We start from the raw sequence: 26,594 nt of genomic DNA on the forward strand, positions 1-26,594 counted from the left end.
TTTCTTTTTCCATCTCAGAATCCTCTTGTGCACTTTGGTCAGGGGGACAATAATATATTCCTAATATTAAACTGTCCTTCACACCTGGTATTGATATCCACAGTGATTCTGTAGGGGAACCAGCTCCCCTTGCATTGTCTATTTTATGTGACACTATGCTCTCTTTTATGTAAAGGGCAACTCCACCCCCTATGCGCCCTGTCCTATCCTTCCTATAGAGCCTGTAACCTGGTATAACAGCATCCCACTGGTTCTCCTCATTCCACCATGTCTCTGTAATGCCCACTATATCAAAGTCCTCCTTCAAAACTTTGTGCTCCAGCTCCCCCATTTTAGGTCGAAGGCTTCTACTATGAGCATAGAGACATCTGTATGCCCTGTCTCTGTCCTTAACCTGGGATTGATGTGCTTTACCCTCAAGTCTTTTGTAGACACTATCCCTTGTCACATGCACATTGCTATGTTCCTCGCTTGTATGCGGTTGATTTAGAAAAACCTCCCTCTCTGTCTGCATCTCCTACGTTTTGGGCCCATTTGATCATCACGTTTAACTATTTCCTGCACTGTTTTTAAACAATCAATTTATACATTTTTCCCATTCATTTTTTATCATCTTTACATAGCACTTCTTGAAATTCAGTGTTATCTCCTACAAATCCCCATCCTTATCTTAAACATTTGTGACAACTGAAGATAGGCAAACCCAGAGGAGACGGTAGGAGACTCCCTACTAAAGGGAGCAATTTGCAGGCCTGACAGGAAGTATTGAGAACTGGGCTGTCTTCCTGGGGCAAAAATCTGTGATGTCACAGAGAGGCTGAGAAAATTTGTCGAGCCCACTGACAGTTATCCCTTCCTTTTAATCCACGTCGGAACAAATGACACTGCTGGACATAGCTTTTGGGAAATTAGAAAGGATTTTTTTATTTTTATAATTTATTTTTCAATTTTTATCCCACCCAACCTCTTTTGGGCTCAGGGCGGGTCACAACAATCCTCCAAAATACCACAAAATGTTAAAACATTAAAATACATAATATCACTACAGAATGGGTTGTTCGTAACCACTATAGAGGCATTCTGAAATGTTTTGGGGAGGACATTAATTTTAACTATGGCTATTCTACCTAACAATGAAACTATAAGCTTCTGCCAATTGCCTAAATCATTTTTAATTTCTTTTCAGATCCTTTCAGGGTTGGGGTTTTTTTTGGCATAAATTACTATTCTTCTTTTCTAATTCAATTCCTAAGTATGTAATATTTTCAGCAGCCATTGTGTGGTGGTATCAACCCATGCTGTGTCAGAATTCCAAATGTACCCACAGGCCCAAAAGCTTGAACACCCCTGCTCTAAGATTTTGCCTATTATTCTCTAAAAACATTTTATGAAATTATACTGAAATATATATTTTACAGTTATTGAATTACTTGCTAATAATGTAAGCCAGTTCATTTGATTAAATGTCTTTTCACACACCAAACGCTTCTACAGTTTCTCCCATGTGAATTCTTTGATGGGGAAAAAGACTGTCATGCTAACTGGCATTTTTTCCACATTCCATGAAAGAAAATGGTAACTCCCTTGTGTAACTTAGTTTAGGGAAGTAAGCTTTCCACTCTGCTGCAGCTTTTTCCACATTCTAGGCATTTGTTGTTTCTCTCTTTTTGGAGCTCTTTGATAGTAAATTAGTTCTCCTCTGTCAGAGACGTTTTCCCCAAATTCCAGGAATTTCTACGGTTTCTCCCCTATGTGAATTCTTTGATGGGAAATTAGTGTTTTTCTGATACGGAAGCTTTTACTACACTCCAAGCACTTATATGGTTTTTCCCCTGTGTGTGTTCTTTGATGTGAAGTTAGTTCTCCTCGGACACGGAAACTTTTCCCACACTCAAGGCATTTATATGGTTTCTCCCCAGTGTGAATACTTTGGTGGGAAGTAAGCTGACTCTTCCATCTGAAGCTTTTCTCACACTCCAAGCATTTATATCGTTCCTCTCCTGTGTGAATTCTTTGATGGCAAGTGAGATGGTTCTTTTGTCTGAAGCTTTTCCCGCACTCCAGGCATTTATATGGTTTCTCCCCTGTGTGAATTCTTTGGTGGGAAATTAGTTCTCCTCTGACATGGAAACTTTTTCCACACTGCAAGCATTTATGTGGTTCCTCTCCTGTATGAATTCTTTGATGGGATTTAAACTGGCTACTCCACCTGAAGCTTTTCCCACACTCCAGGCATTTATATGGTTTCTCACCTGTGTGAATCATTTGATGGTAAGTAAGGCTGGAGCTCCGAGTGAAACTTTTCCCGCACTCTAAGCATTTATATGGTTCCTCCCCTGAGTGACTTCTTTGATGAGAAGCAAGGCTTCCACTATTACTGAAGTTCTTCCCACACTGCAGGCACTTACATGATTCGACCCCTGCGTGAATTTTTTGATGGTGATTAAGATGCCTACGATCACGGAAGCTTTTCCCACACTCCAGACATTTATATGGTTTCTCCCCTGTATGAATCCTTTGATGACAAGTAAGGTCTCTACCCTCACGGTAGCTTTTCCCACACTCCAGGCATTTATATGGTTTCTCCCCTGTATGAATCCTTTGATGAACAGTAAGCCTTCCACGATCACTGAGACTTTTCCCACACTCCATGCATTTATATTTTTTTTCCCCCAAATGTGTTTGTTGATGATATATTAGTCCTCCTCGGGCATGAAAACTTTTCTCACACTCCAGGCATTGATATGGTTGCTCCCCTGTGTGAATTCTTTGGTGAGAAATAAGCTGACTACTCCATCTGAAGGTTTTCCCACACTCCAGACATTTATAGGGCTTCTCCCCTCTGTGAATTCTATAGTGCAAAGTGAGCTTGTCACCCCGATTAAAACTTTTCCCACACTCCAGACATTTATATGGCTTCTCCCCAGTGTGAATTTTTTGATGGGAAACAAGGTTCCCACTATTACGAAAGGTTTTTCCACATTCCAGGCATTTATACATTTTTTCCCCAGTGTGAACTCTTTTATGGACGCTAAGGTTTGAAAAGTAACGGAAGCTTTTCTTGCACACCAAACATTTATATGGTTTCTCTCCTGTATGAATTCTTTGATGGGAAACTAGGTTGTCTTTTCTCTCAAACACTTTTTTACACTCCACACACTGATATAATTTCTTTCTGTTAGAGGTGTTCTGTTGCACATTAATAATTGATTTCTGAGTTTCCCTGCTAGCAGTGATCTCTTTCTTCTTGTTTTCCTGATAGTTACCACCCTGTGGCTGTTTTCCCTCCTCCGTCCATGGTACATCCAAATATTCAAAATTATTCTTCACATTTGAAGATGTATATTCTCTCTCCATCCCTGGGAGTTCTTTTGCTTCATTCTCTGACTTCCATAGAGCTCCTCCTGAAAGAAAGGGAAACCTTGTGTGATGATAGAATATTTGCCCCAAATATCTGTAGAAGAAATTTCTGCTTTGCTTGGTAACGGATTTATTTGCATTTTGTGACTACTTTGAGATTAAGCTCAAACAGTCTCTAGGGATCGAAGGCTTTCATAGTTGGATTCAACTGGTTGTTGTGGGTTCTGCGGCCTGTGTGGCTGTGGTCTGGTAGATCTTGTTCAAAATGTTTGCCTTCATCTGTGGCCAGCATCTTCAGAGGTGTATCAGAATGAAGTGTGTTACACAATTTACCAGACTATGGCCACACAGCCCAGAAAACACACAACAACCAATCGCTAGGATGTTGTCCCCCTCGCTTTCCTCACTTGCCAGCAATGAACGTCACCAAAGAGAACAAAAGAGAAAGAATAAACAATGGCCACCTTTCACCTCAAAGAAACCAAGTCGTTTTAAGTTTATTTTTTTCTACCCAGATGAAAGTACGGAGGGGGGAGTGTTAGGTAGTGGGGAGAAAATCTCCTTTAAGAGAGGGACAGCCATTTATACTTCAACACACATGAGAGAAGTCTCAAGAGAGGTGACCAGCCAGATGGAGAAGGTAATCAGACGAGAACAAGAGGGATGACATTAAGGAATTATTTCCCTTTGACATCATAGAGGTATGTTTCAGTTCTTGGAACTGAGGGATGTACTTTTGCATTTTAAAATTTTATCTGCACTCAGATGACCTGATGAGCAGGGGTGGCTTGGAAAAATTTGGGACGTTGACAAAAATGATTGCTCCCCGCACCACAGGCCCCTAAGATGATTGTCCAGGGCAGTGATGGCGAACCTTTTTGAGACAGAGTGCCCAAATTGCAACCCAAAACCCACCTATTTATTGCAAAGTGCCAACACGGCAATTTAGCCTGAATACTGAGGTTTTAGTTTAGAAAAAACGGTTGGCTCTGAGGTGTGCTTTACTCGGGAGTACACTTGGTGGTAGTCGGTGGCTTTGCTTTGAAGCAACCATGCAATGCTTCGAACGGGTGAATCATGACCCTGTGCCTCTCTAGCATTTCTGCTGCCCCCCCCCCCGGAGCAGCCACCCAGAGCACAGGCACTAGGTCTGCCAGCTGAGTCCTCCCTGTTTGCTGCGGTGCGCACACATCGAGCCCAGCGGCCCAGCCCCCCCCCCCCACATGACAAACTATGTGTGTGCATGCCCACAGAGAGAGCTCTGAGTGCTGCCTCTGGCACCCGTGCCATAGGTTCGCCACCACTGGTCGAGGGCCACCTCATGGATCGACCACCCTTGTGTTGGCTAGTTGCTAGTGGAGAGAATGCATTTCTTATTCAATCCAGGTGGAGACAGCACAGTGGAACCTCAGCTGAAGAAGAAGAGCAGGTTTTGATGTCTCGTTTTTCTCTACCTTAAGGAGTCTCACAGTGGCTTACTTAAAGAGTTCTGAGAGAATTGTGACTGGGCCAAGAGCACCCAGCAGGCTTCATGTGGAGGAGTGAAGAATCGAACCTGGTTCTCCAGATTGGAGTCTGCTGCTGCTCTTAACCATGACAGCACACTGGCGTGGTTGAATAAGGAAAGGAAAGGGAAAAGGCTGGAAATAGGTCAAATTGTGAACTAGGAAATTAAGACCAAGTCCAACATTGTGCTCAAAACAAGGATCATTAGGGTTATTTTACCATACCTGGCAGGAGCACACAACAAAAAAAGTAGCCGGAAATTAGGGCATGAATAGCTCCTGAACAGAAGATGAGGATTCACAGGCTTGGTGTCTGGACACACTTTCCGTTGTCTTGGTTGGGAGCGTGGTCATGAGACAGACCCGATGGTACTGAGTGATTGGTAGTTTGTGAGAAAAAGATGGAACAGAACTTCACAGGGACAGAGACTGACAGAGAATCAACAGAGAGATTGGACTCTGTCCTGACTGCTTAAGGAATGGGAACTTTCTGGCATTACTTGCCCTGGAGTTTGGGGTGGCATGGAGGGTCTTCTGCTTAGTGAAGGCAATGAGAAGGAACCAGCACAGAGACCACTGATTCATCATCCCACGGCCAGATGACAGACGGGTCAGATGGAAAGATATTGAAATGACCAGCAAAGGTGGAAAGCAGTGATCTCCTTGCTGAGATCTAGGAAATCAATACCTATGCCAACAATATAAATCCCCTGTATTGTCGAAGGCTTTCACGGCCGGAATCACTGAGGTGCTGTGTGGTTTCTGGGCTGTATGGCTGTGTTCTAGCAGCATTCTCTCCTGACGTTTCGCCTGCATCTGTGGCTGGCATCTTCAGAGGATCTGATAGAGAATGCTGCTAGAACACGGCCATACAGCCCGGAAACCACGCAGCACCTCAATAAAAACCCCAGGAAGAAAGCACCTGATCCTCTACTTGCTTTGCTTTGCAGGCACAGCATCCCAGGAGGATCAAGGTCTGCCATATCCACTGTAAGGAAACTCAGGAGAAACAGGGCTAGGAAATAACCTGGTCCGAAAGTCTCTGCCTCTCCAGGCAGACTTGTCTCAGCTTGGCAGAAGTGATCTGGGCAGGTTTAAGGAAGCTTCCTATTTTCATAGGTTCCAGATTTACAGGGACCATTTCAGTATCTAAACCTCATCCAAGCTTTTTAGAGGAGAAACTCTAAACTGGGCAGAGGAAGCGGGCCACCAACCCTTTGAGGGAAGTGCAGAAAACACACAGTCCCAAGACAGACGTAAGCTGTTACCTGCCAGTCCCGGCTCTTCCTCACAGCCCACAAGAAACAGTTCTTCCTCTTCTTCCAGCCAGGATATGAGATCTGGTTTGGCAACCTGAGGTCCTTGTATCACAGGAAAAAAACCACAATTACAAATCTCTACTCTTTGTGTGCACATTAATTTAATTCAGGCAAGTCTAAGAAGAGATCAACCTCTGTTTCCTCCTCTTAGGAAATATCAGGGTGGATTGAGGGAAAACTTTATGGGGCATTCATTCATCTAGAGCTGGTAGTTCCCTGTTTACTCCTGACTCAGGTCAGCATGAAATGACAGCTGAGAACAAAGCAGTTGCAGAGACAGCACTTGAGCTCCCTCCCCAGCCGCATCCCACTCCAGGTACGGAAAGGCTAGAATGGAGGGAAGACCCTCCTTCCAATGCCCTATTTTCTCCTGAGCAGGCAACCCCGGACACCTCTCCTGATGGCCTCTCAGGAGGTCCAGACTCAGGATTGTCAGGAAGTGCCCCACCCCGCACTCACAGAGTGCCCAGAACCATTCCCATGTCACAGGAAGGATCATAGAGGGTGGGAGAGATCAGCCTTTGGGCCCAGAGCAGACAGCCTAACCATGGCTTTCCTCTTAAGAGGCTTCCTCCCAACAAGAGAGACAGTCCAGGAGAAAAGGATCCTCACCCACAGAGACCACGTTCCTAAAATTCTCCAGCATGACTTCCTTGTACAGAGCTCTTTGGGCAGGGCGCAGCAGAGTCCACTCCTCCTGGGTGAAATACACAGCCACCTCCTCAAAGGATACCCCATCCTGCAAGGAGAGGGAAATATTTACTTACCATCACTAGAAAGTAGGTTCATGGGGGGGGGGGGAGCCAAGAAGCCAGAGACAGTCCATTAGTACTCGAGGAACAGCACAAAGAGGAGACAAGAAGGGCCCCGTGGGGCTCCCCTTCCCAGTATCTTGGTGCTGCAGGGGTTGTGCTCATTGGCAGGGGGCTGGCAACCTTGTGAGGAGGATGCCACAAATATCCATATGGGAAGGACCAACACATGTTCTGTTGAGAAAACCATGGTCCAGTTTTATAACCATAGTCCCAGCTTGGGTTTCTTTGCATGTTCCATCCTAGATAGTGGTGACCACTTCCCAGAATTCCAAGTGGGCAGACTTGGCAACTTCAGTGCCAGATTCAAGGAACCAGATCCTGTGAGTCATGCAGCTGAGAAGGAAGCAACCCTGCCCCTCTTTGCACATCTCCCCACATCTGTGACATCCCCGTACCCCAGTTGGCTGCATGGCGGCTCTTGTCCCTTCATCACACGGAGGAGACAGTGGAGGAATCTTCCAGGGTGTTTTTCTGCTGCTGCCTGCGAGGGAGGGAAAGGAAGAGAGTTTTAAACTTTTTCTTCTACGGACACATTTTATGTGCTGGTTTCTGGAGTGAACCTCTCTCTAGATTTGGCTTGGGGCACAAGTCAAGAGCCCGCATTCTAGTTGAACAAACAATGGGAAAATATATGGACAAAAAGTTTTAAATACACACTGAACTCTAACTCGAATGAGATTTTTATAAAAAGATGTAAAGATGGTATATGACCCAGATAAATTAGCAAAAATATTAATCCTTCAAGTGTGAGTACCACAAAGGGACATTTTATTATCCATGGTGGACTTGTGATAAGGCTGGAGAATTCTGGAGAAAAATACATTCAATCATCCAAAAGATTTTAAAGATGAATGTGCCAATGTGCCTTTCTTTTTCTTGGGACTGATGGATAGAGCTTTGGAGCGGAAACATGGATCTTTGTTTCTAGAAGAGAAGGAGAGTTTGGATTTATCCCCCCCCCAGCTTTCTCTCCTGTAAGGTGTCTCAAGGTGGCTTATAAACTCCTTTCCCTTCCTTTCCTCACAACAGACTCCTTGTGAGGTCAGTGGGGCTGACAGAGGTCTGTGACTAGGCGAAGGTTACTCAGCAGGCTTCATGTGTAGGAGCAGGGAAACAAATCCAGTTCACCAGATAAGAGTCTGCTGCTCATGTGCAGGAGTGGGGAATCAAACCCTGTTCTCCAGATTAGAGTCCACCACACTTAACGACTACACCATGCTGGCTCTCATATATGACTCTCTCATATATAACAGAATCAAGGAGGGACGGAGACCTCCCCCTTATTTATTTCTCAAACTTATATACCGCCCAACCCCCGAAGGGCTCTGGGCGGTGAACAACATGAAAATTCACATACACGTAAACATAAAAATCAAATACAAATTAATCTCTAGAGAATATAAATTAAAATGCAGCAATTAATACATGAACAATGCCCGCAAAGTCCCTCTTAAACCCTCCCAAGAGGGGAGAAGAAAGGATGGGTCCTACAGATGGCAATGGACCCTAATTCCACGAGAATGGAAGAGGGGGGGCACTTTCAGCGGCTGGACACTCTAAAAGCCCGGTCTTGCAGGCCCTGGGGAAATCACCAAGATCCCGCAGGGCCCGGACAGCTGGAGGAAGAGTGTTCCACCAGGCAGGGGGGCCAGGGCTGTAAAGGTCCTGGCCCGAGTGGAGGCCAGCCGCATCATCTTCCAGCTCCCTCAGTCCTTTCTTGGGCACTTCTCCTACACCTGCCCCATTTACCCACCCCCCAAAATCCCACCCCCAGACCCCCATTTCTTCCCCCCCCCCCCCGTTCTGTATCAGGCCCACATTTCTCCATCACCCCTTTTGTGCATCTGCTCCCTCCTCCTCCCTCCACCCCAATCTCCCCCACAGCCCCCCCCTCTCCCCCCCCTCCTCCCTAAACGAGGTCGGGAACCTGCAGCCACTTCAGCCCCGCCCAGCCGCCCAAGGCCCCGCCTCTCCGCCCGCTGCAGGGACCTCCTGGCTCTGCACAAAAGGCTTCCTCCAGCTTTGGCTGCGCAGTGCGCCCCCGCCTTCTCTCTCCCTGGCATTGCAGCATCCCCGCTCACCGGCTGCATTGGGGGCCGGGGGCACCGCAGGGACCCCCAAGACCTCCGGGGCGGGAGCCTGGAGAGCCTCTCCCTGGAAACTGCCCGGGAGCTCCGCCGATTCCTTCTCGGCCATTGACGCAGAACGTAGCACAGTACGGCTGGGGTGGGGCAACCAGAAAATGGCTTTCCTCGTCGTTCCCTCCCTGCCCACATTTGCTTCTCTAGGACGGGGGCTGTCTCCCTCTCGTTCATCCTCGGGGACCCTCTCCTCCCCACTCCCAGGGACGCAGGAGGATATAGTACTTTTACCTATTTTAATATATTCAGTTCTGAAAATATAAGTCAAGAACTTTTTAATACTTGTAATAAATAAATAAAACTTCTACTTGCACAGTACCAATTCATTTTATTGGACAAGCCTGGAGTTAATCGACACTGACCTTACTAGTGACCAACAATACCGGAAAGAGCATTTGCCCTTTCTAGGTGTTTGTCTCTTCCATCTGCAATGCTTGAGAGTACATTTAGAAAAATCCCTTATTCTGAGAGGTTATGTGCATGCCCATTAAGCGAAGTAGAATCCGCTGAACATATGCTCTTGAGACATCAAAAATTATTAATCCACTACTAGAAAGGTAAAAAAAATTATTAATCCACTACTAGAAAGGTAAAAAAAATATTAATCCACTACTAGAAATGTAAAAAAAATTGGATTACCTTCTATCAGATAAGAAGAAGAAGAAGAAGAAGAGTTTGGATTTATATCCCCCCTTTCTCTCCTGCAGGAGACTCAAAGGGGCTGACAATCTCCTTGCCCTTCCCCCCTCACAACAAACACCCTGTGAGGTAGGTGGGGCTGAGAGAGCTCTTTGAGAAGCTGACTAGCCCAAGGTCACCCAGCTGGTGTGGAGCACCTAATCTAAATTCCCCAGAGGGACCTCCACAGCCTAGGGTGGTAGAGCTGGGAATCAAACCTGTTTCATCTAGATTAGATACACACGAAGCTCTTAACCCTCCTATTTTCACCAAGTTGAGGATAAGAATCGTCAGATATCACCAAAAGTCACCAGATTTTTGCCTTGATTTGCAGAATCCAACAGTGTATTGTGCAGACTGCAGTAGACCCTTAAAGAGATGTTAATGTATTTTTTTGTGGGTTCCTAATTTTTAACTGGTGTATTTTTGAATTTCAAAAATGATGTCTGGTAAGCCTTTTTATTTTTTCAGTTGCTGGTATTTCTGTGCTACTACCATAATAAATGAATTATGATGGTGGTGTGCTCCAGAAAGGACTGACTCTGTACTGTAATCTTTAAGCTCAAGGCTTTTGAATGCAACAAGTTGTGGTTTTTCAATACAACTTTGTAACAATAAGTAGGGAGTGGTATTCATTTTGGGACCAGTGCTCTTTAACCTATTCATGAATGGCCTGGAAGTAGGGGTGGGTAGCGTGGTGGCCAAGTTTGCGGATTATGCCAAATTATGTAGGGTGGTGAGAACTACAAAGGATTGCGAAGAGCTCCAAACGGACCTTTATAAATTAGGTGAGTGGGCTAGGAAATGGCAAATGCAGTTCAATATAGCAAAATATAAAGTGATGCACATAGGGGCAAAAAATCCAAACTTCACATACACGCTACAGGGGTCAGTGCTATTAGTCACAGACCAGGAAAGGGATTTGGCCGTCTTAGTTGATTGTTCCATGGGAATGTCAACTCAATGCATGGCAGCTGTGAAAAAGGCAAACTCTATGCTGGGGATAATTAGGAAAGGAGTTGATAATAAAACTGCAAAGATTGTCATGCCCTTCTATAAAGCAGTGGCGCGACTGCACTTGGAGTACTGTGTTCAGTTCTGGTCGCCACATCTCAAAAAGGATATTGAAGAGATAGAAAAAGTGCAGAGAAGGGCAACAAGGATGATTGAGGGACTGGAGCACCTTCCTTATGAGGAGAGGCTGCAGCGTTTGGGACTCTTTAGTTTGGAGAGGAGACGTCTGAGGGGGGGTGTGACTGAAGTCCATAAAATTATGCATGGGGTAGAAAATGTTGACAGAGATAAAATTTTCTCTCTTTCTCACAGTACTAAAACCAGGGGGCATACATTGAAAATGCTGGGGGGAAGAATTAGGACTAATAAAAGGAAACATTTATTTAAGGTTGTTTGGAATATGCAGTGGTGTATTTGCCTAGGGACGAGGGGTACCCTCTGTCCCCAGATGCCACTAATCTGGTCACGTGGGGGGGGGAGCGCAAATTCCCCCCCATGTGACCAGGAAGATGGCAAGGCAGCAGAAAGTCCTGCTGGCTTGTTGTGTTTGGGCACCCTTGACCTTGCCCATGTTGTCATCGATGTGGGCAATGTCGAGGGCGCCTGACTGCCCCCACCCCCTTGCTCCTGGCTCCCAGCCGGCAGCTGGCAGTCCTTTCTGCCCTCTCCTGCTGGGAGGCCAGAAGCAACTGCCATCCTCCCGGCCTCCGAGAACTGCTTTTATAAGCACTGAGGCTGGAGGCGGGGCTTGGGGGCATGGCCACACTCCTTGAGCACCCGTCCCCGGCCATTGCTTATAAAAGCAGCTTTCAGAGGCCGAGGAACCTTAGTCACTTCTGAAGGGACTGCCAGCTGGGAGCTGGGAACAGGGAGGGCAGCAGCCGGGGGCGGAGCCCCGCCCTACCCTCCAGGTGCAGGGGGAGGCACCCAAAAACAATTTGTCTCTGGGCACCATTCTCCCCCAATACGCCTCTGTAAATATGCTGCCACAGGAGGTGGTGATGGCCACTAACCTGGATAGCTTAAAAGGGGCTTGGACAGATTTATGGAGAAGTCGATCTATGGCTAATTGCAAATGCCTTAGCAGACCAGGTGCTCGGGAGGCCATTGCTTTCACATCCTCCATGTAAGCTGCCAAAGGCATCTGCTGGGCCACTGCAAGTAGCAGAGTGCTGGACTAGGTAGACTCTGGTCTGATTCAGCAGGCTCTTATGTTCTTAATTCATTCTCCATGGCTCCTTCTTTTCAGTGTGACATTTTCCTTTGGTGCTAGAACTCTGGGGGTGGGGGGGGGGGGGGGTGGGGGGGGGGGGGGGTGGGGGGGGGGGGGGGTGGGGGGGGGGGGGGGTGGGGGGGGGGGGGGGTGGGGGGGGGGGGGGGTGGGGGGGGGGGGGGGTGGGGGGGGGGGGGGGTGGGGGGGGGGGGGGGTGGGGGGGGGGGGGGGTGGGGGGGGGGGGGGGTGGGGGGGGGGGGGGGTGGGGGGGGGGGGGGGTGGGGGGGGGGGGGGGTGGGGGGGGGGGGGGGTGGGGGGGGGGGGGGGTGGGGGGGGGGGGGGGTGGGGGGGGGGGGGGGTGGGGGGGGGGGGGGGTGGGGGGGGGGGGGGGTGGGGGGGGGGGGGGGTGGGGGGGGGGGGGGGTGGGGGGGGGGGGGGGTGGGGGGGGGGGGGGGTGGGGGGGGGGGGGGGTGGGGGGGGGGGGGGGTGGGGGGGGGGGGGGGTGGGGGGGGGGGGGGGTGGGGGGGGGGGGGGGTGGGGGGGGGGGGGGGTGGGGGGGGGGGGGGGTGGGGGGGGGGGGGGGTGGGGGGGGGGGGGGGTGGGGGGGGGGGGGGGTGGGGGGGGGGGGGGGTGGGGGGGGGGGGGGGTGGGGGGGGGGGGGGGTGGGGGGGGGGGGGGGTGGGGGGGGGGGGGGGTGGGGGGGGGGGGGGGTGGGGGGGGGGGGGGGTGGGGGGGGGGGGGGGTGGGGGGGGGGGGGGGTGGGGGGGGGGGGGGGTGGGGGGGGGGGGGGGTGGGGGGGGGGGGGGGTGGGGGGGGGGGGGGGTGGGGGGGGGGGGGGGTGGGGGGGGGGGGGGGTGGGGGGGGGGGGGGGTGGGGGGGGGGGGGGGTGGGGGGGGGGGGGGGTGGGGGGGGGGGGGGGTGGGGGGGGGGGGGGGTGGGGGGGGGGGGGGGTGGGGGGGGGGGGGGGTGGGGGGGGGGGGGGGTGGGGGGGGGGGGGGGTGGGGGGGGGGGGGGGTGGGGGGGGGGGGGGGTGGGGGGGGGGGGGGGTGGGGGGGGGGGGGGGTGGGGGGGGGGGGGGGTGGGGGGGGGGGGGGGTGGGGGGGGGGGGGGGTGGGGGGGGGGGGGGGTGGGGGGGGGGGGGGGTGGGGGGGGGGGGGGGTGGGGGGGGGGGGGGGTGGGGGGGGGGGGGGGTGGGGGGGGGGGGGGGTGGGGGGGGGGGGGGGTGGGGGGGGGGGGGGGTGGGGGGGGGGGGGGGTGGGGGGGGGGGGGGGTGGGGGGGGGGGGGGGTGGGGGGGGGGGGGGGTGGGGGGGGGGGGGGGTGGGGGGGGGGGGGGGTGGGGGGGGGGGGGGGTGGGGGGGGGGGGGGGTGGGGGGGGGGGGGGGTGGGGGGGGGGGGGGGTGGGGGGGGGGGGGGGTGGGGGGGGGGGGGGGTGGGGGGGGGGGGGGGTGGGGGGGGGGGGGGGTGGGGGGGGGGGGGGGTGGGGGGGGGGGGGGGTGGGGGGGGGGGGGGGTGGGGGGGGGGGGGGGTGGGGGGGGGGGGGGGTGGGGGGGGGGGGGGGTGGGGGGGGGGGGGGGTGGGGGGGGGGGGGGGTGGGGGGGGGGGGGGGTGGGGGGGGGGGGGGGTGGGGGGGGGGGGGGGTGGGGGGGGGGGGGGGTGGGGGGGGGGGGGGGTGGGGGGGGGGGGGGGTGGGGGGGGGGGGGGGTGGGGGGGGGGGGGGGTGGGGGGGGGGGGGGGTGGGGGGGGGGGGGGGTGGGGGGGGGGGGGGGTGGGGGGGGGGGGGGGTGGGGGGGGGGGGGGGTGGGGGGGGGGGGGGGTGGGGGGGGGGGGGGGTGGGGGGGGGGGGGGGTGGGGGGGGGGGGGGGTGGGGGGGGGGGGGGGTGGGGGGGGGGGGGGGTGGGGGGGGGGGGGGGTGGGGGGGGGGGGGGGTGGGGGGGGGGGGGGGTGGGGGGGGGGGGGGGTGGGGGGGGGGGGGGGTGGGGGGGGGGGGGGGTGGGGGGGGGGGGGGGTGGGGGGGGGGGGGGGTGGGGGGGGGGGGGGGTGGGGGGGGGGGGGGGTGGGGGGGGGGGGGGGTGGGGGGGGGGGGGGGTGGGGGGGGGGGGGGGTGGGGGGGGGGGGGGGTGGGGGGGGGGGGGGGTGGGGGGGGGGGGGGGTGGGGGGGGGGGGGGGTGGGGGGGGGGGGGGGTGGGGGGGGGGGGGGGTGGGGGGGGGGGGGGGTGGGGGGGGGGGGGGGTGGGGGGGGGGGGGGGTGGGGGGGGGGGGGGGTGGGGGGGGGGGGGGGTGGGGGGGGGGGGGGGTGGGGGGGGGGGGGGGTGGGGGGGGGGGGGGGTGGGGGGGGGGGGGGGTGGGGGGGGGGGGGGGTGGGGGGGGGGGGGGGTGGGGGGGGGGGGGGGTGGGGGGGGGGGGGGGTGGGGGGGGGGGGGGGTGGGGGGGGGGGGGGGTGGGGGGGGGGGGGGGTGGGGGGGGGGGGGGGTGGGGGGGGGGGGGGGTGGGGGGGGGGGGGGGTGGGGGGGGGGGGGGGTGGGGGGGGGGGGGGGTGGGGGGGGGGGGGGGTGGGGGGGGGGGGGGGTGGGGGGGGGGGGGGGTGGGGGGGGGGGGGGGTGGGGGGGGGGGGGGGTGGGGGGGGGGGGGGGTGGGGGGGGGGGGGGGTGGGGGGGGGGGGGGGTGGGGGGGGGGGGGGGTGGGGGGGGGGGGGGGTGGGGGGGGGGGGGGGTGGGGGGGGGGGGGGGTGGGGGGGGGGGGGGGTGGGGGGGGGGGGGGGTGGGGGGGGGGGGGGGTGGGGGGGGGGGGGGGTGGGGGGGGGGGGGGGTGGGGGGGGGGGGGGGTGGGGGGGGGGGGGGGTGGGGGGGGGGGGGGGTGGGGGGGGGGGGGGGTGGGGGGGGGGGGGGGTGGGGGGGGGGGGGGGTGGGGGGGGGGGGGGGTGGGGGGGGGGGGGGGTGGGGGGGGGGGGGGGTGGGGGGGGGGGGGGGTGGGGGGGGGGGGGGGTGGGGGGGGGGGGGGGTGGGGGGGGGGGGGGGTGGGGGGGGGGGGGGGTGGGGGGGGGGGGGGGTGGGGGGGGGGGGGGGTGGGGGGGGGGGGGGGTGGGGGGGGGGGGGGGTGGGGGGGGGGGGGGGTGGGGGGGGGGGGGGGTGGGGGGGGGGGGGGGTGGGGGGGGGGGGGGGTGGGGGGGGGGGGGGGTGGGGGGGGGGGGGGGTGGGGGGGGGGGGGGGTGGGGGGGGGGGGGGGTGGGGGGGGGGGGGGGTGGGGGGGGGGGGGGGTGGGGGGGGGGGGGGGTGGGGGGGGGGGGGGGTGGGGGGGGGGGGGGGTGGGGGGGGGGGGGGGTGGGGGGGGGGGGGGGTGGGGGGGGGGGGGGGTGGGGGGGGGGGGGGGTGGGGGGGGGGGGGGGTGGGGGGGGGGGGGGGTGGGGGGGGGGGGGGGTGGGGGGGGGGGGGGGTGGGGGGGGGGGGGGGTGGGGGGGGGGGGGGGTGGGGGGGGGGGGGGGTGGGGGGGGGGGGGGGTGGGGGGGGGGGGGGGTGGGGGGGGGGGGGGGTGGGGGGGGGGGGGGGTGGGGGGGGGGGGGGGTGGGGGGGGGGGGGGGTGGGGGGGGGGGGGGGTGGGGGGGGGGGGGGGTGGGGGGGGGGGGGGGTGGGGGGGGGGGGGGGTGGGGGGGGGGGGGGGTGGGGGGGGGGGGGGGTGGGGGGGGGGGGGGGTGGGGGGGGGGGGGGGTGGGGGGGGGGGGGGGTGGGGGGGGGGGGGGGTGGGGGGGGGGGGGGGTGGGGGGGGGGGGGGGTGGGGGGGGGGGGGGGTGGGGGGGGGGGGGGGTGGGGGGGGGGGGGGGTGGGGGGGGGGGGGGGTGGGGGGGGGGGGGGGTGGGGGGGGGGGGGGGTGGGGGGGGGGGGGGGTGGGGGGGGGGGGGGGTGGGGGGGGGGGGGGGTGGGGGGGGGGGGGGGTGGGGGGGGGGGGGGGTGGGGGGGGGGGGGGGTGGGGGGGGGGGGGGGTGGGGGGGGGGGGGGGTGGGGGGGGGGGGGGGTGGGGGGGGGGGGGGGTGGGGGGGGGGGGGGGTGGGGGGGGGGGGGGGTGGGGGGGGGGGGGGGTGGGGGGGGGGGGGGGTGGGGGGGGGGGGGGGTGGGGGGGGGGGGGGGTGGGGGGGGGGGGGGGTGGGGGGGGGGGGGGGTGGGGGGGGGGGGGGGTGGGGGGGGGGGGGGGTGGGGGGGGGGGGGGGTGGGGGGGGGGGGGGGTGGGGGGGGGGGGGGGTGGGGGGGGGGGGGGGTGGGGGGGGGGGGGGGTGGGGGGGGGGGGGGGTGGGGGGGGGGGGGGGTGGGGGGGGGGGGGGGTGGGGGGGGGGGGGGGTGGGGGGGGGGGGGGGTGGGGGGGGGGGGGGGTGGGGGGGGGGGGGGGTGGGGGGGGGGGGGGGTGGGGGGGGGGGGGGGTGGGGGGGGGGGGGGGTGGGGGGGGGGGGGGGTGGGGGGGGGGGGGGGTGGGGGGGGGGGGGGGTGGGGGGGGGGGGGGGTGGGGGGGGGGGGGGGTGGGGGGGGGGGGGGGTGGGGGGGGGGGGGGGTGGGGGGGGGGGGGGGTGGGGGGGGGGGGGGGTGGGGGGGGGGGGGGGTGGGGGGGGGGGGGGGTGGGGGGGGGGGGGGGTGGGGGGGGGGGGGGGTGGGGGGGGGGGGGGGTGGGGGGGGGGGGGGGTGGGGGGGGGGGGGGGTGGGGGGGGGGGGGGGTGGGGGGGGGGGGGGGTGGGGGGGGGGGGGGGTGGGGGGGGGGGGGGGTGGGGGGGGGGGGGGGTGGGGGGGGGGGGGGGTGGGGGGGGGGGGGGGTGGGGGGGGGGGGGGGTGGGGGGGGGGGGGGGTGGGGGGGGGGGGGGGTGGGGGGGGGGGGGGGTGGGGGGGGGGGGGGGTGGGGGGGGGGGGGGGTGGGGGGGGGGGGGGGTGGGGGGGGGGGGGGGTGGGGGGGGGGGGGGGTGGGGGGGGGGGGGGGTGGGGGGGGGGGGGGGTGGGGGGGGGGGGGGGTGGGGGGGGGGGGGGGTGGGGGGGGGGGGGGGTGGGGGGGGGGGGGGGTGGGGGGGGGGGGGGGTGGGGGGGGGGGGGGGTGGGGGGGGGGGGGGGTGGGGGGGGGGGGGGGTGGGGGGGGGGGGGGGTGGGGGGGGGGGGGGGTGGGGGGGGGGGGGGGTGGGGGGGGGGGGGGGTGGGGGGGGGGGGGGGTGGGGGGGGGGGGGGGTGGGGGGGGGGGGGGGTGGGGGGGGGGGGGGGTGGGGGGGGGGGGGGGTGGGGGGGGGGGGGGGTGGGGGGGGGGGGGGGTGGGGGGGGGGGGGGGTGGGGGGGGGGGGGGGTGGGGGGGGGGGGGGGTGGGGGGGGGGGGGGGTGGGGGGGGGGGGGGGTGGGGGGGGGGGGGGGTGGGGGGGGGGGGGGGTGGGGGGGGGGGGGGGTGGGGGGGGGGGGGGGTGGGGGGGGGGGGGGGTGGGGGGGGGGGGGGGTGGGGGGGGGGGGGGGTGGGGGGGGGGGGGGGTGGGGGGGGGGGGGGGTGGGGGGGGGGGGGGGTGGGGGGGGGGGGGGGTGGGGGGGGGGGGGGGTGGGGGGGGGGGGGGGTGGGGGGGGGGGGGGGTGGGGGGGGGGGGGGGTGGGGGGGGGGGGGGGTGGGGGGGGGGGGGGGTGGGGGGGGGGGGGGGTGGGGGGGGGGGGGGGTGGGGGGGGGGGGGGGTGGGGGGGGGGGGGGGTGGGGGGGGGGGGGGGTGGGGGGGGGGGGGGGTGGGGGGGGGGGGGGGTGGGGGGGGGGGGGGGTGGGGGGGGGGGGGGGTGGGGGGGGGGGGGGGTGGGGGGGGGGGGGGGTGGGGGGGGGGGGGGGTGGGGGGGGGGGGGGGTGGGGGGGGGGGGGGGTGGGGGGGGGGGGGGGTGGGGGGGGGGGGGGGTGGGGGGGGGGGGGGGTGGGGGGGGGGGGGGGTGGGGGGGGGGGGGGGTGGGGGGGGGGGGGGGTGGGGGGGGGGGGGGGTGGGGGGGGGGGGGGGTGGGGGGGGGGGGGGGTGGGGGGGGGGGGGGGTGGGGGGGGGGGGGGGTGGGGGGGGGGGGGGGTGGGGGGGGGGGGGGGTGGGGGGGGGGGGGGGTGGGGGGGGGGGGGGGTGGGGGGGGGGGGGGGTGGGGGGGGGGGGGGGTGGGGGGGGGGGGGGGTGGGGGGGGGGGGGGGTGGGGGGGGGGGGGGGTGGGGGGGGGGGGGGGTGGGGGGGGGGGGGGGTGGGGGGGGGGGGGGGTGGGGGGGGGGGGGGGTGGGGGGGGGGGGGGGTGGGGGGGGGGGGGGGTGGGGGGGGGGGGGGGTGGGGGGGGGGGGGGGTGGGGGGGGGGGGGGGTGGGGGGGGGGGGGGGTGGGGGGGGGGGGGGGTGGGGGGGGGGGGGGGTGGGGGGGGGGGGGGGTGGGGGGGGGGGGGGGTGGGGGGGGGGGGGGGTGGGGGGGGGGGGGGGTGGGGGGGGGGGGGGGTGGGGGGGGGGGGGGGTGGGGGGGGGGGGGGGTGGGGGGGGGGGGGGGTGGGGGGGGGGGGGGGTGGGGGGGGGGGGGGGTGGGGGGGGGGGGGGGTGGGGGGGGGGGGGGGTGGGGGGGGGGGGGGGTGGGGGGGGGGGGGGGTGGGGGGGGGGGGGGGTGGGGGGGGGGGGGGGTGGGGGGGGGGGGGGGTGGGGGGGGGGGGGGGTGGGGGGGGGGGGGGGTGGGGGGGGGGGGGGGTGGGGGGGGGGGGGGGTGGGGGGGGGGGGGGGTGGGGGGGGGGGGGGGTGGGGGGGGGGGGGGGTGGGGGGGGGGGGGGGTGGGGGGGGGGGGGGGTGGGGGGGGGGGGGGGTGGGGGGGGGGGGGGGTGGGGGGGGGGGGGGGTGGGGGGGGGGGGGGGTGGGGGGGGGGGGGGGTGGGGGGGGGGGGGGGTGGGGGGGGGGGGGGGTGGGGGGGGGGGGGGGTGGGGGGGGGGGGGGGTGGGGGGGGGGGGGGGTGGGGGGGGGGGGGGGTGGGGGGGGGGGGGGGTGGGGGGGGGGGGGGGTGGGGGGGGGGGGGGGTGGGGGGGGGGGGGGGTGGGGGGGGGGGGGGGTGGGGGGGGGGGGGGGTGGGGGGGGGGGGGGGTGGGGGGGGGGGGGGGTGGGGGGGGGGGGGGGTGGGGGGGGGGGGGGGTGGGGGGGGGGGGGGGTGGGGGGGGGGGGGGGTGGGGGGGGGGGGGGGTGGGGGGGGGGGGGGGTGGGGGGGGGGGGGGGTGGGGGGGGGGGGGGGTGGGGGGGGGGGGGGGTGGGGGGGGGGGGGGGTGGGGGGGGGGGGGGGTGGGGGGGGGGGGGGGTGGGGGGGGGGGGGGGTGGGGGGGGGGGGGGGTGGGGGGGGGGGGGGGTGGGGGGGGGGGGGGGTGGGGGGGGGGGGGGGTGGGGGGGGGGGGGGGTGGGGGGGGGGGGGGGTGGGGGGGGGGGGGGGTGGGGGGGGGGGGGGGTGGGGGGGGGGGGGGGTGGGGGGGGGGGGGGGTGGGGGGGGGGGGGGGTGGGGGGGGGGGGGGGTGGGGGGGGGGGGGGGTGGGGGGGGGGGGGGGTGGGGGGGGGGGGGGGTGGGGGGGGGGGGGGGTGGGGGGGGGGGGGGGTGGGGGGGGGGGGGGGTGGGGGGGGGGGGGGGTGGGGGGGGGGGGGGGTGGGGGGGGGGGGGGGTGGGGGGGGGGGGGGGTGGGGGGGGGGGGGGGTGGGGGGGGGGGGGGGTGGGGGGGGGGGGGGGTGGGGGGGGGGGGGGGTGGGGGGGGGGGGGGGTGGGGGGGGGGGGGGGTGGGGGGGGGGGGGGGTGGGGGGGGGGGGGGGTGGGGGGGGGGGGGGGTGGGGGGGGGGGGGGGTGGGGGGGGGGGGGGGTGGGGGGGGGGGGGGGTGGGGGGGGGGGGGGGTGGGGGGGGGGGGGGGTGGGGGGGGGGGGGGGTGGGGGGGGGGGGGGGTGGGGGGGGGGGGGGGTGGGGGGGGGGGGGGGTGGGGGGGGGGGGGGGTGGGGGGGGGGGGGGGTGGGGGGGGGGGGGGGTGGGGGGGGGGGGGGGTGGGGGGGGGGGGGGGTGGGGGGGGGGGGGGGTGGGGGGGGGGGGGGGTGGGGGGGGGGGGGGGTGGGGGGGGGGGGGGGTGGGGGGGGGGGGGGGTGGGGGGGGGGGGGGGTGGGGGGGGGGGGGGGTGGGGGGGGGGGGGGGTGGGGGGGGGGGGGGGTGGGGGGGGGGGGGGGTGGGGGGGGGGGGGGGTGGGGGGGGGGGGGGGTGGGGGGGGGGGGGGGTGGGGGGGGGGGGGGGTGGGGGGGGGGGGGGGTGGGGGGGGGGGGGGGTGGGGGGGGGGGGGGGTGGGGGGGGGGGGGGGTGGGGGGGGGGGGGGGTGGGGGGGGGGGGGGGTGGGGGGGGGGGGGGGTGGGGGGGGGGGGGGGTGGGGGGGGGGGGGGGTGGGGGGGGGGGGGGGTGGGGGGGGGGGGGGGTGGGGGGGGGGGGGGGTGGGGGGGGGGGGGGGTGGGGGGGGGGGGGGGTGGGGGGGGGGGGGGGTGGGGGGGGGGGGGGGTGGGGGGGGGGGGGGGTGGGGGGGGGGGGGGGTGGGGGGGGGGGGGGGTGGGGGGGGGGGGGGGTGGGGGGGGGGGGGGGTGGGGGGGGGGGGGGGTGGGGGGGGGGGGGGGTGGGGGGGGGGGGGGGTGGGGGGGGGGGGGGGTGGGGGGGGGGGGGGGTGGGGGGGGGGGGGGGTGGGGGGGGGGGGGGGTGGGGGGGGGGGGGGGTGGGGGGGGGGGGGGGTGGGGGGGGGGGGGGGTGGGGGGGGGGGGGGGTGGGGGGGGGGGGGGGTGGGGGGGGGGGGGGGTGGGGGGGGGGGGGGGTGGGGGGGGGGGGGGGTGGGGGGGGGGGGGGGTGGGGGGGGGGGGGGGTGGGGGGGGGGGGGGGTGGGGGGGGGGGGGGGTGGGGGGGGGGGGGGGTGGGGGGGGGGGGGGGTGGGGGGGGGGGGGGGTGGGGGGGGGGGGGGGTGGGGGGGGGGGGGGGTGGGGGGGGGGGGGGGTGGGGGGGGGGGGGGGTGGGGGGGGGGGGGGGTGGGGGGGGGGGGGGGTGGGGGGGGGGGGGGGTGGGGGGGGGGGGGGGTGGGGGGGGGGGGGGGTGGGGGGGGGGGGGGGTGGGGGGGGGGGGGGGTGGGGGGGGGGGGGGGTGGGGGGGGGGGGGGGTGGGGGGGGGGGGGGGTGGGGGGGGGGGGGGGTGGGGGGGGGGGGGGGTGGGGGGGGGGGGGGGTGGGGGGGGGGGGGGGTGGGGGGGGGGGGGGGTGGGGGGGGGGGGGGGTGGGGGGGGGGGGGGGTGGGGGGGGGGGGGGGTGGGGGGGGGGGGGGGTGGGGGGGGGGGGGGGTGGGGGGGGGGGGGGGTGGGGGGGGGGGGGGGTGGGGGGGGGGGGGGGTGGGGGGGGGGGGGGGTGGGGGGGGGGGGGGGTGGGGGGGGGGGGGGGTGGGGGGGGGGGGGGGTGGGGGGGGGGGGGGGTGGGGGGGGGGGGGGGTGGGGGGGGGGGGGGGTGGGGGGGGGGGGGGGTGGGGGGGGGGGGGGGTGGGGGGGGGGGGGGGTGGGGGGGGGGGGGGGTGGGGGGGGGGGGGGGTGGGGGGGGGGGGGGGTGGGGGGGGGGGGGGGTGGGGGGGGGGGGGGGTGGGGGGGGGGGGGGGTGGGGGGGGGGGGGGGTGGGGGGGGGGGGGGGTGGGGGGGGGGGGGGGTGGGGGGGGGGGGGGGTGGGGGGGGGGGGGGGTGGGGGGGGGGGGGGGTGGGGGGGGGGGGGGGTGGGGGGGGGGGGGGGTGGGGGGGGGGGGGGGTGGGGGGGGGGGGGGGTGGGGGGGGGGGGGGGTGGGGGGGGGGGGGGGTGGGGGGGGGGGGGGGTGGGGGGGGGGGGGGGTGGGGGGGGGGGGGGGTGGGGGGGGGGGGGGGTGGGGGGGGGGGGGGGTGGGGGGGGGGGGGGGTGGGGGGGGGGGGGGGTGGGGGGGGGGGGGGGTGGGGGGGGGGGGGGGTGGGGGGGGGGGGGGGTGGGGGGGGGGGGGGGTGGGGGGGGGGGGGGGTGGGGGGGGGGGGGGGTGGGGGGGGGGGGGGGTGGGGGGGGGGGGGGGTGGGGGGGGGGGGGGGTGGGGGGGGGGGGGGGTGGGGGGGGGGGGGGGTGGGGGGGGGGGGGGGTGGGGGGGGGGGGGGGTGGGGGGGGGGGGGGGTGGGGGGGGGGGGGGGTGGGGGGGGGGGGGGGTGGGGGGGGGGGGGGGTGGGGGGGGGGGGGGGTGGGGGGGGGGGGGGGTGGGGGGGGGGGGGGGTGGGGGGGGGGGGGGGTGGGGGGGGGGGGGGGTGGGGGGGGGGGGGGGTGGGGGGGGGGGGGGGTGGGGGGGGGGGGGGGTGGGGGGGGGGGGGGGTGGGGGGGGGGGGGGGTGGGGGGGGGGGGGGGTGGGGGGGGGGGGGGGTGGGGGGGGGGGGGGGTGGGGGGGGGGGGGGGTGGGGGGGGGGGGGGGTGGGGGGGGGGGGGGGTGGGGGGGGGGGGGGGTGGGGGGGGGGGGGGGTGGGGGGGGGGGGGGGTGGGGGGGGGGGGGGGTGGGGGGGGGGGGGGGTGGGGGGGGGGGGGGGTGGGGGGGGGGGGGGGTGGGGGGGGGGGGGGGTGGGGGGGGGGGGGGGTGGGGGGGGGGGGGGGTGGGGGGGGGGGGGGGTGGGGGGGGGGGGGGGTGGGGGGGGGGGGGGGTGGGGGGGGGGGGGGGTGGGGGGGGGGGGGGGTGGGGGGGGGGGGGGGTGGGGGGGGGGGGGGGTGGGGGGGGGGGGGGGTGGGGGGGGGGGGGGGTGGGGGGGGGGGGGGGTGGGGGGGGGGGGGGGTGGGGGGGGGGGGGGGTGGGGGGGGGGGGGGGTGGGGGGGGGGGGGGGTGGGGGGGGGGGGGGGTGGGGGGGGGGGGGGGTGGGGGGGGGGGGGGGTGGGGGGGGGGGGGGGTGGGGGGGGGGGGGGGTGGGGGGGGGGGGGGGTGGGGGGGGGGGGGGGTGGGGGGGGGGGGGGGTGGGGGGGGGGGGGGGTGGGGGGGGGGGGGGGTGGGGGGGGGGGGGGGTGGGGGGGGGGGGGGGTGGGGGGGGGGGGGGGTGGGGGGGGGGGGGGGTGGGGGGGGGGGGGGGTGGGGGGGGGGGGGGGTGGGGGGGGGGGGGGGTGGGGGGGGGGGGGGGTGGGGGGGGGGGGGGGTGGGGGGGGGGGGGGGTGGGGGGGGGGGGGGGTGGGGGGGGGGGGGGGTGGGGGGGGGGGGGGGTGGGGGGGGGGGGGGGTGGGGGGGGGGGGGGGTGGGGGGGGGGGGGGGTGGGGGGGGGGGGGGGTGGGGGGGGGGGGGGGTGGGGGGGGGGGGGGGTGGGGGGGGGGGGGGGTGGGGGGGGGGGGGGGTGGGGGGGGGGGGGGGTGGGGGGGGGGGGGGGTGGGGGGGGGGGGGGGTGGGGGGGGGGGGGGGTGGGGGGGGGGGGGGGTGGGGGGGGGGGGGGGTGGGGGGGGGGGGGGGTGGGGGGGGGGGGGGGTGGGGGGGGGGGGGGGTGGGGGGGGGGGGGGGTGGGGGGGGGGGGGGGTGGGGGGGGGGGGGGGTGGGGGGGGGGGGGGGTGGGGGGGGGGGGGGGTGGGGGGGGGGGGGGGTGGGGGGGGGGGGGGGTGGGGGGGGGGGGGGGTGGGGGGGGGGGGGGGTGGGGGGGGGGGGGGGTGGGGGGGGGGGGGGGTGGGGGGGGGGGGGGGTGGGGGGGGGGGGGGGTGGGGGGGGGGGGGGGTGGGGGGGGGGGGGGGTGGGGGGGGGGGGGGGTGGGGGGGGGGGGGGGTGGGGGGGGGGGGGGGTGGGGGGGGGGGGGGGTGGGGGGGGGGGGGGGTGGGGGGGGGGGGGGGTGGGGGGGGGGGGGGGTGGGGGGGGGGGGGGGTGGGGGGGGGGGGGGGTGGGGGGGGGGGGGGGTGGGGGGGGGGGGGGGTGGGGGGGGGGGGGGGTGGGGGGGGGGGGGGGTGGGGGGGGGGGGGGGTGGGGGGGGGGGGGGGTGGGGGGGGGGGGGGGTGGGGGGGGGGGGGGGTGGGGGGGGGGGGGGGTGGGGGGGGGGGGGGGTGGGGGGGGGGGGGGGTGGGGGGGGGGGGGGGTGGGGGGGGGGGGGGGTGGGGGGGGGGGGGGGTGGGGGGGGGGGGGGGTGGGGGGGGGGGGGGGTGGGGGGGGGGGGGGGTGGGGGGGGGGGGGGGTGGGGGGGGGGGGGGGTGGGGGGGGGGGGGGGTGGGGGGGGGGGGGGGTGGGGGGGGGGGGGGGTGGGGGGGGGGGGGGGTGGGGGGGGGGGGGGGTGGGGGGGGGGGGGGGTGGGGGGGGGGGGGGGTGGGGGGGGGGGGGGGTGGGGGGGGGGGGGGGTGGGGGGGGGGGGGGGTGGGGGGGGGGGGGGGTGGGGGGGGGGGGGGGTGGGGGGGGGGGGGGGTGGGGGGGGGGGGGGGTGGGGGGGGGGGGGGGTGGGGGGGGGGGGGGGTGGGGGGGGGGGGGGGTGGGGGGGGGGGGGGGTGGGGGGGGGGGGGGGTGGGGGGGGGGGGGGGTGGGGGGGGGGGGGGGTGGGGGGGGGGGGGGGTGGGGGGGGGGGGGGGTGGGGGGGGGGGGGGGTGGGGGGGGGGGGGGGTGGGGGGGGGGGGGGGTGGGGGGGGGGGGGGGTGGGGGGGGGGGGGGGTGGGGGGGGGGGGGGGTGGGGGGGGGGGGGGGTGGGGGGGGGGGGGGGTGGGGGGGGGGGGGGGTGGGGGGGGGGGGGGGTGGGGGGGGGGGGGGGTGGGGGGGGGGGGGGGTGGGGGGGGGGGGGGGTGGGGGGGGGGGGGGGTGGGGGGGGGGGGGGGTGGGGGGGGGGGGGGGTGGGGGGGGGGGGGGGTGGGGGGGGGGGGGGGTGGGGGGGGGGGGGGGTGGGGGGGGGGGGGGGTGGGGGGGGGGGGGGGTGGGGGGGGGGGGGGGTGGGGGGGGGGGGGGGTGGGGGGGGGGGGGGGTGGGGGGGGGGGGGGGTGGGGGGGGGGGGGGGTGGGGGGGGGGGGGGGTGGGGGGGGGGGGGGGTGGGGGGGGGGGGGGGTGGGGGGGGGGGGGGGTGGGGGGGGGGGGGGGTGGGGGGGGGGGGGGGTGGGGGGGGGGGGGGGTGGGGGGGGGGGGGGGTGGGGGGGGGGGGGGGTGGGGGGGGGGGGGGGTGGGGGGGGGGGGGGGTGGGGGGGGGGGGGGGTGGGGGGGGGGGGGGGTGGGGGGGGGGGGGGGTGGGGGGGGGGGGGGGTGGGGGGGGGGGGGGGTGGGGGGGGGGGGGGGTGGGGGGGGGGGGGGGTGGGGGGGGGGGGGGGTGGGGGGGGGGGGGGGTGGGGGGGGGGGGGGGTGGGGGGGGGGGGGGGTGGGGGGGGGGGGGGGTGGGGGGGGGGGGGGGTGGGGGGGGGGGGGGGTGGGGGGGGGGGGGGGTGGGGGGGGGGGGGGGTGGGGGGGGGGGGGGGTGGGGGGGGGGGGGGGTGGGGGGGGGGGGGGGTGGGGGGGGGGGGGGGTGGGGGGGGGGGGGGGTGGGGGGGGGGGGGGGTGGGGGGGGGGGGGGGTGGGGGGGGGGGGGGGTGGGGGGGGGGGGGGGTGGGGGGGGGGGGGGGTGGGGGGGGGGGGGGGTGGGGGGGGGGGGGGGTGGGGGGGGGGGGGGGTGGGGGGGGGGGGGGGTGGGGGGGGGGGGGGGTGGGGGGGGGGGGGGGTGGGGGGGGGGGGGGGTGGGGGGGGGGGGGGGTGGGGGGGGGGGGGGGTGGGGGGGGGGGGGGGTGGGGGGGGGGGGGGGTGGGGGGGGGGGGGGGTGGGGGGGGGGGGGGGTGGGGGGGGGGGGGGGTGGGGGGGGGGGGGGGTGGGGGGGGGGGGGGGTGGGGGGGGGGGGGGGTGGGGGGGGGGGGGGGTGGGGGGGGGGGGGGGTGGGGGGGGGGGGGGGTGGGGGGGGGGGGGGGTGGGGGGGGGGGGGGGTGGGGGGGGGGGGGGGTGGGGGGGGGGGGGGGTGGGGGGGGGGGGGGGTGGGGGGGGGGGGGGGTGGGGGGGGGGGGGGGTGGGGGGGGGGGGGGGTGGGGGGGGGGGGGGGTGGGGGGGGGGGGGGGTGGGGGGGGGGGGGGGTGGGGGGGGGGGGGGGTGGGGGGGGGGGGGGGTGGGGGGGGGGGGGGGTGGGGGGGGGGGGGGGTGGGGGGGGGGGGGGGTGGGGGGGGGGGGGGGTGGGGGGGGGGGGGGGTGGGGGGGGGGGGGGGTGGGGGGGGGGGGGGGTGGGGGGGGGGGGGGGTGGGGGGGGGGGGGGGTGGGGGGGGGGGGGGGTGGGGGGGGGGGGGGGTGGGGGGGGGGGGGGGTGGGGGGGGGGGGGGGTGGGGGGGGGGGGGGGTGGGGGGGGGGGGGGGTGGGGGGGGGGGGGGGTGGGGGGGGGGGGGGGTGGGGGGGGGGGGGGGTGGGGGGGGGGGGGGGTGGGGGGGGGGGGGGGTGGGGGGGGGGGGGGGTGGGGGGGGGGGGGGGTGGGGGGGGGGGGGGGTGGGGGGGGGGGGGGGTGGGGGGGGGGGGGGGTGGGGGGGGGGGGGGGTGGGGGGGGGGGGGGGTGGGGGGGGGGGGGGGTGGGGGGGGGGGGGGGTGGGGGGGGGGGGGGGTGGGGGGGGGGGGG

General features: G+C 72.1%; 3 protein-coding genes across 33 annotated transcripts in view; all 3 read right to left on the reverse strand.

Annotated features, from left to right (window-relative positions):
- Positions 1-9,225, reverse strand: part of LOC125429231 (zinc finger protein 624-like) — a 28,455-nt gene extending 19,230 nt beyond the window's left edge. Inside the window, 5 exon segments of the mRNA XM_048490153.1 lie at positions 1,736-3,404; positions 6,134-6,226; positions 6,797-6,923; positions 7,395-7,480; positions 9,081-9,225. Coding sequence (XP_048346110.1) covers positions 1,736-3,404; positions 6,134-6,226; positions 6,797-6,923; positions 7,395-7,480; positions 9,081-9,195 — 2,090 coding nt within the window. The 5' untranslated portion in view covers positions 9,196-9,225.
- LOC125428587 (zinc finger protein 883-like) overlaps positions 1-26,594 on the reverse strand; it is a 1,608,225-nt gene that overhangs the window by 413,062 nt on the left and 1,168,569 nt on the right. The window lies entirely within an intron of this gene.
- Positions 1-26,594, reverse strand: part of LOC125428572 (zinc finger protein 420-like) — a 226,212-nt gene that overhangs the window by 150,913 nt on the left and 48,705 nt on the right. The gene's annotated exons all lie outside the window — the stretch shown is intronic.

This window comes from Sphaerodactylus townsendi, linkage group LG03, assembly GCF_021028975.2.
Source record: "Sphaerodactylus townsendi isolate TG3544 linkage group LG03, MPM_Stown_v2.3, whole genome shotgun sequence".
NCBI classification, from domain to species: Eukaryota; Metazoa; Chordata; class Lepidosauria; order Squamata; family Sphaerodactylidae; genus Sphaerodactylus; species Sphaerodactylus townsendi.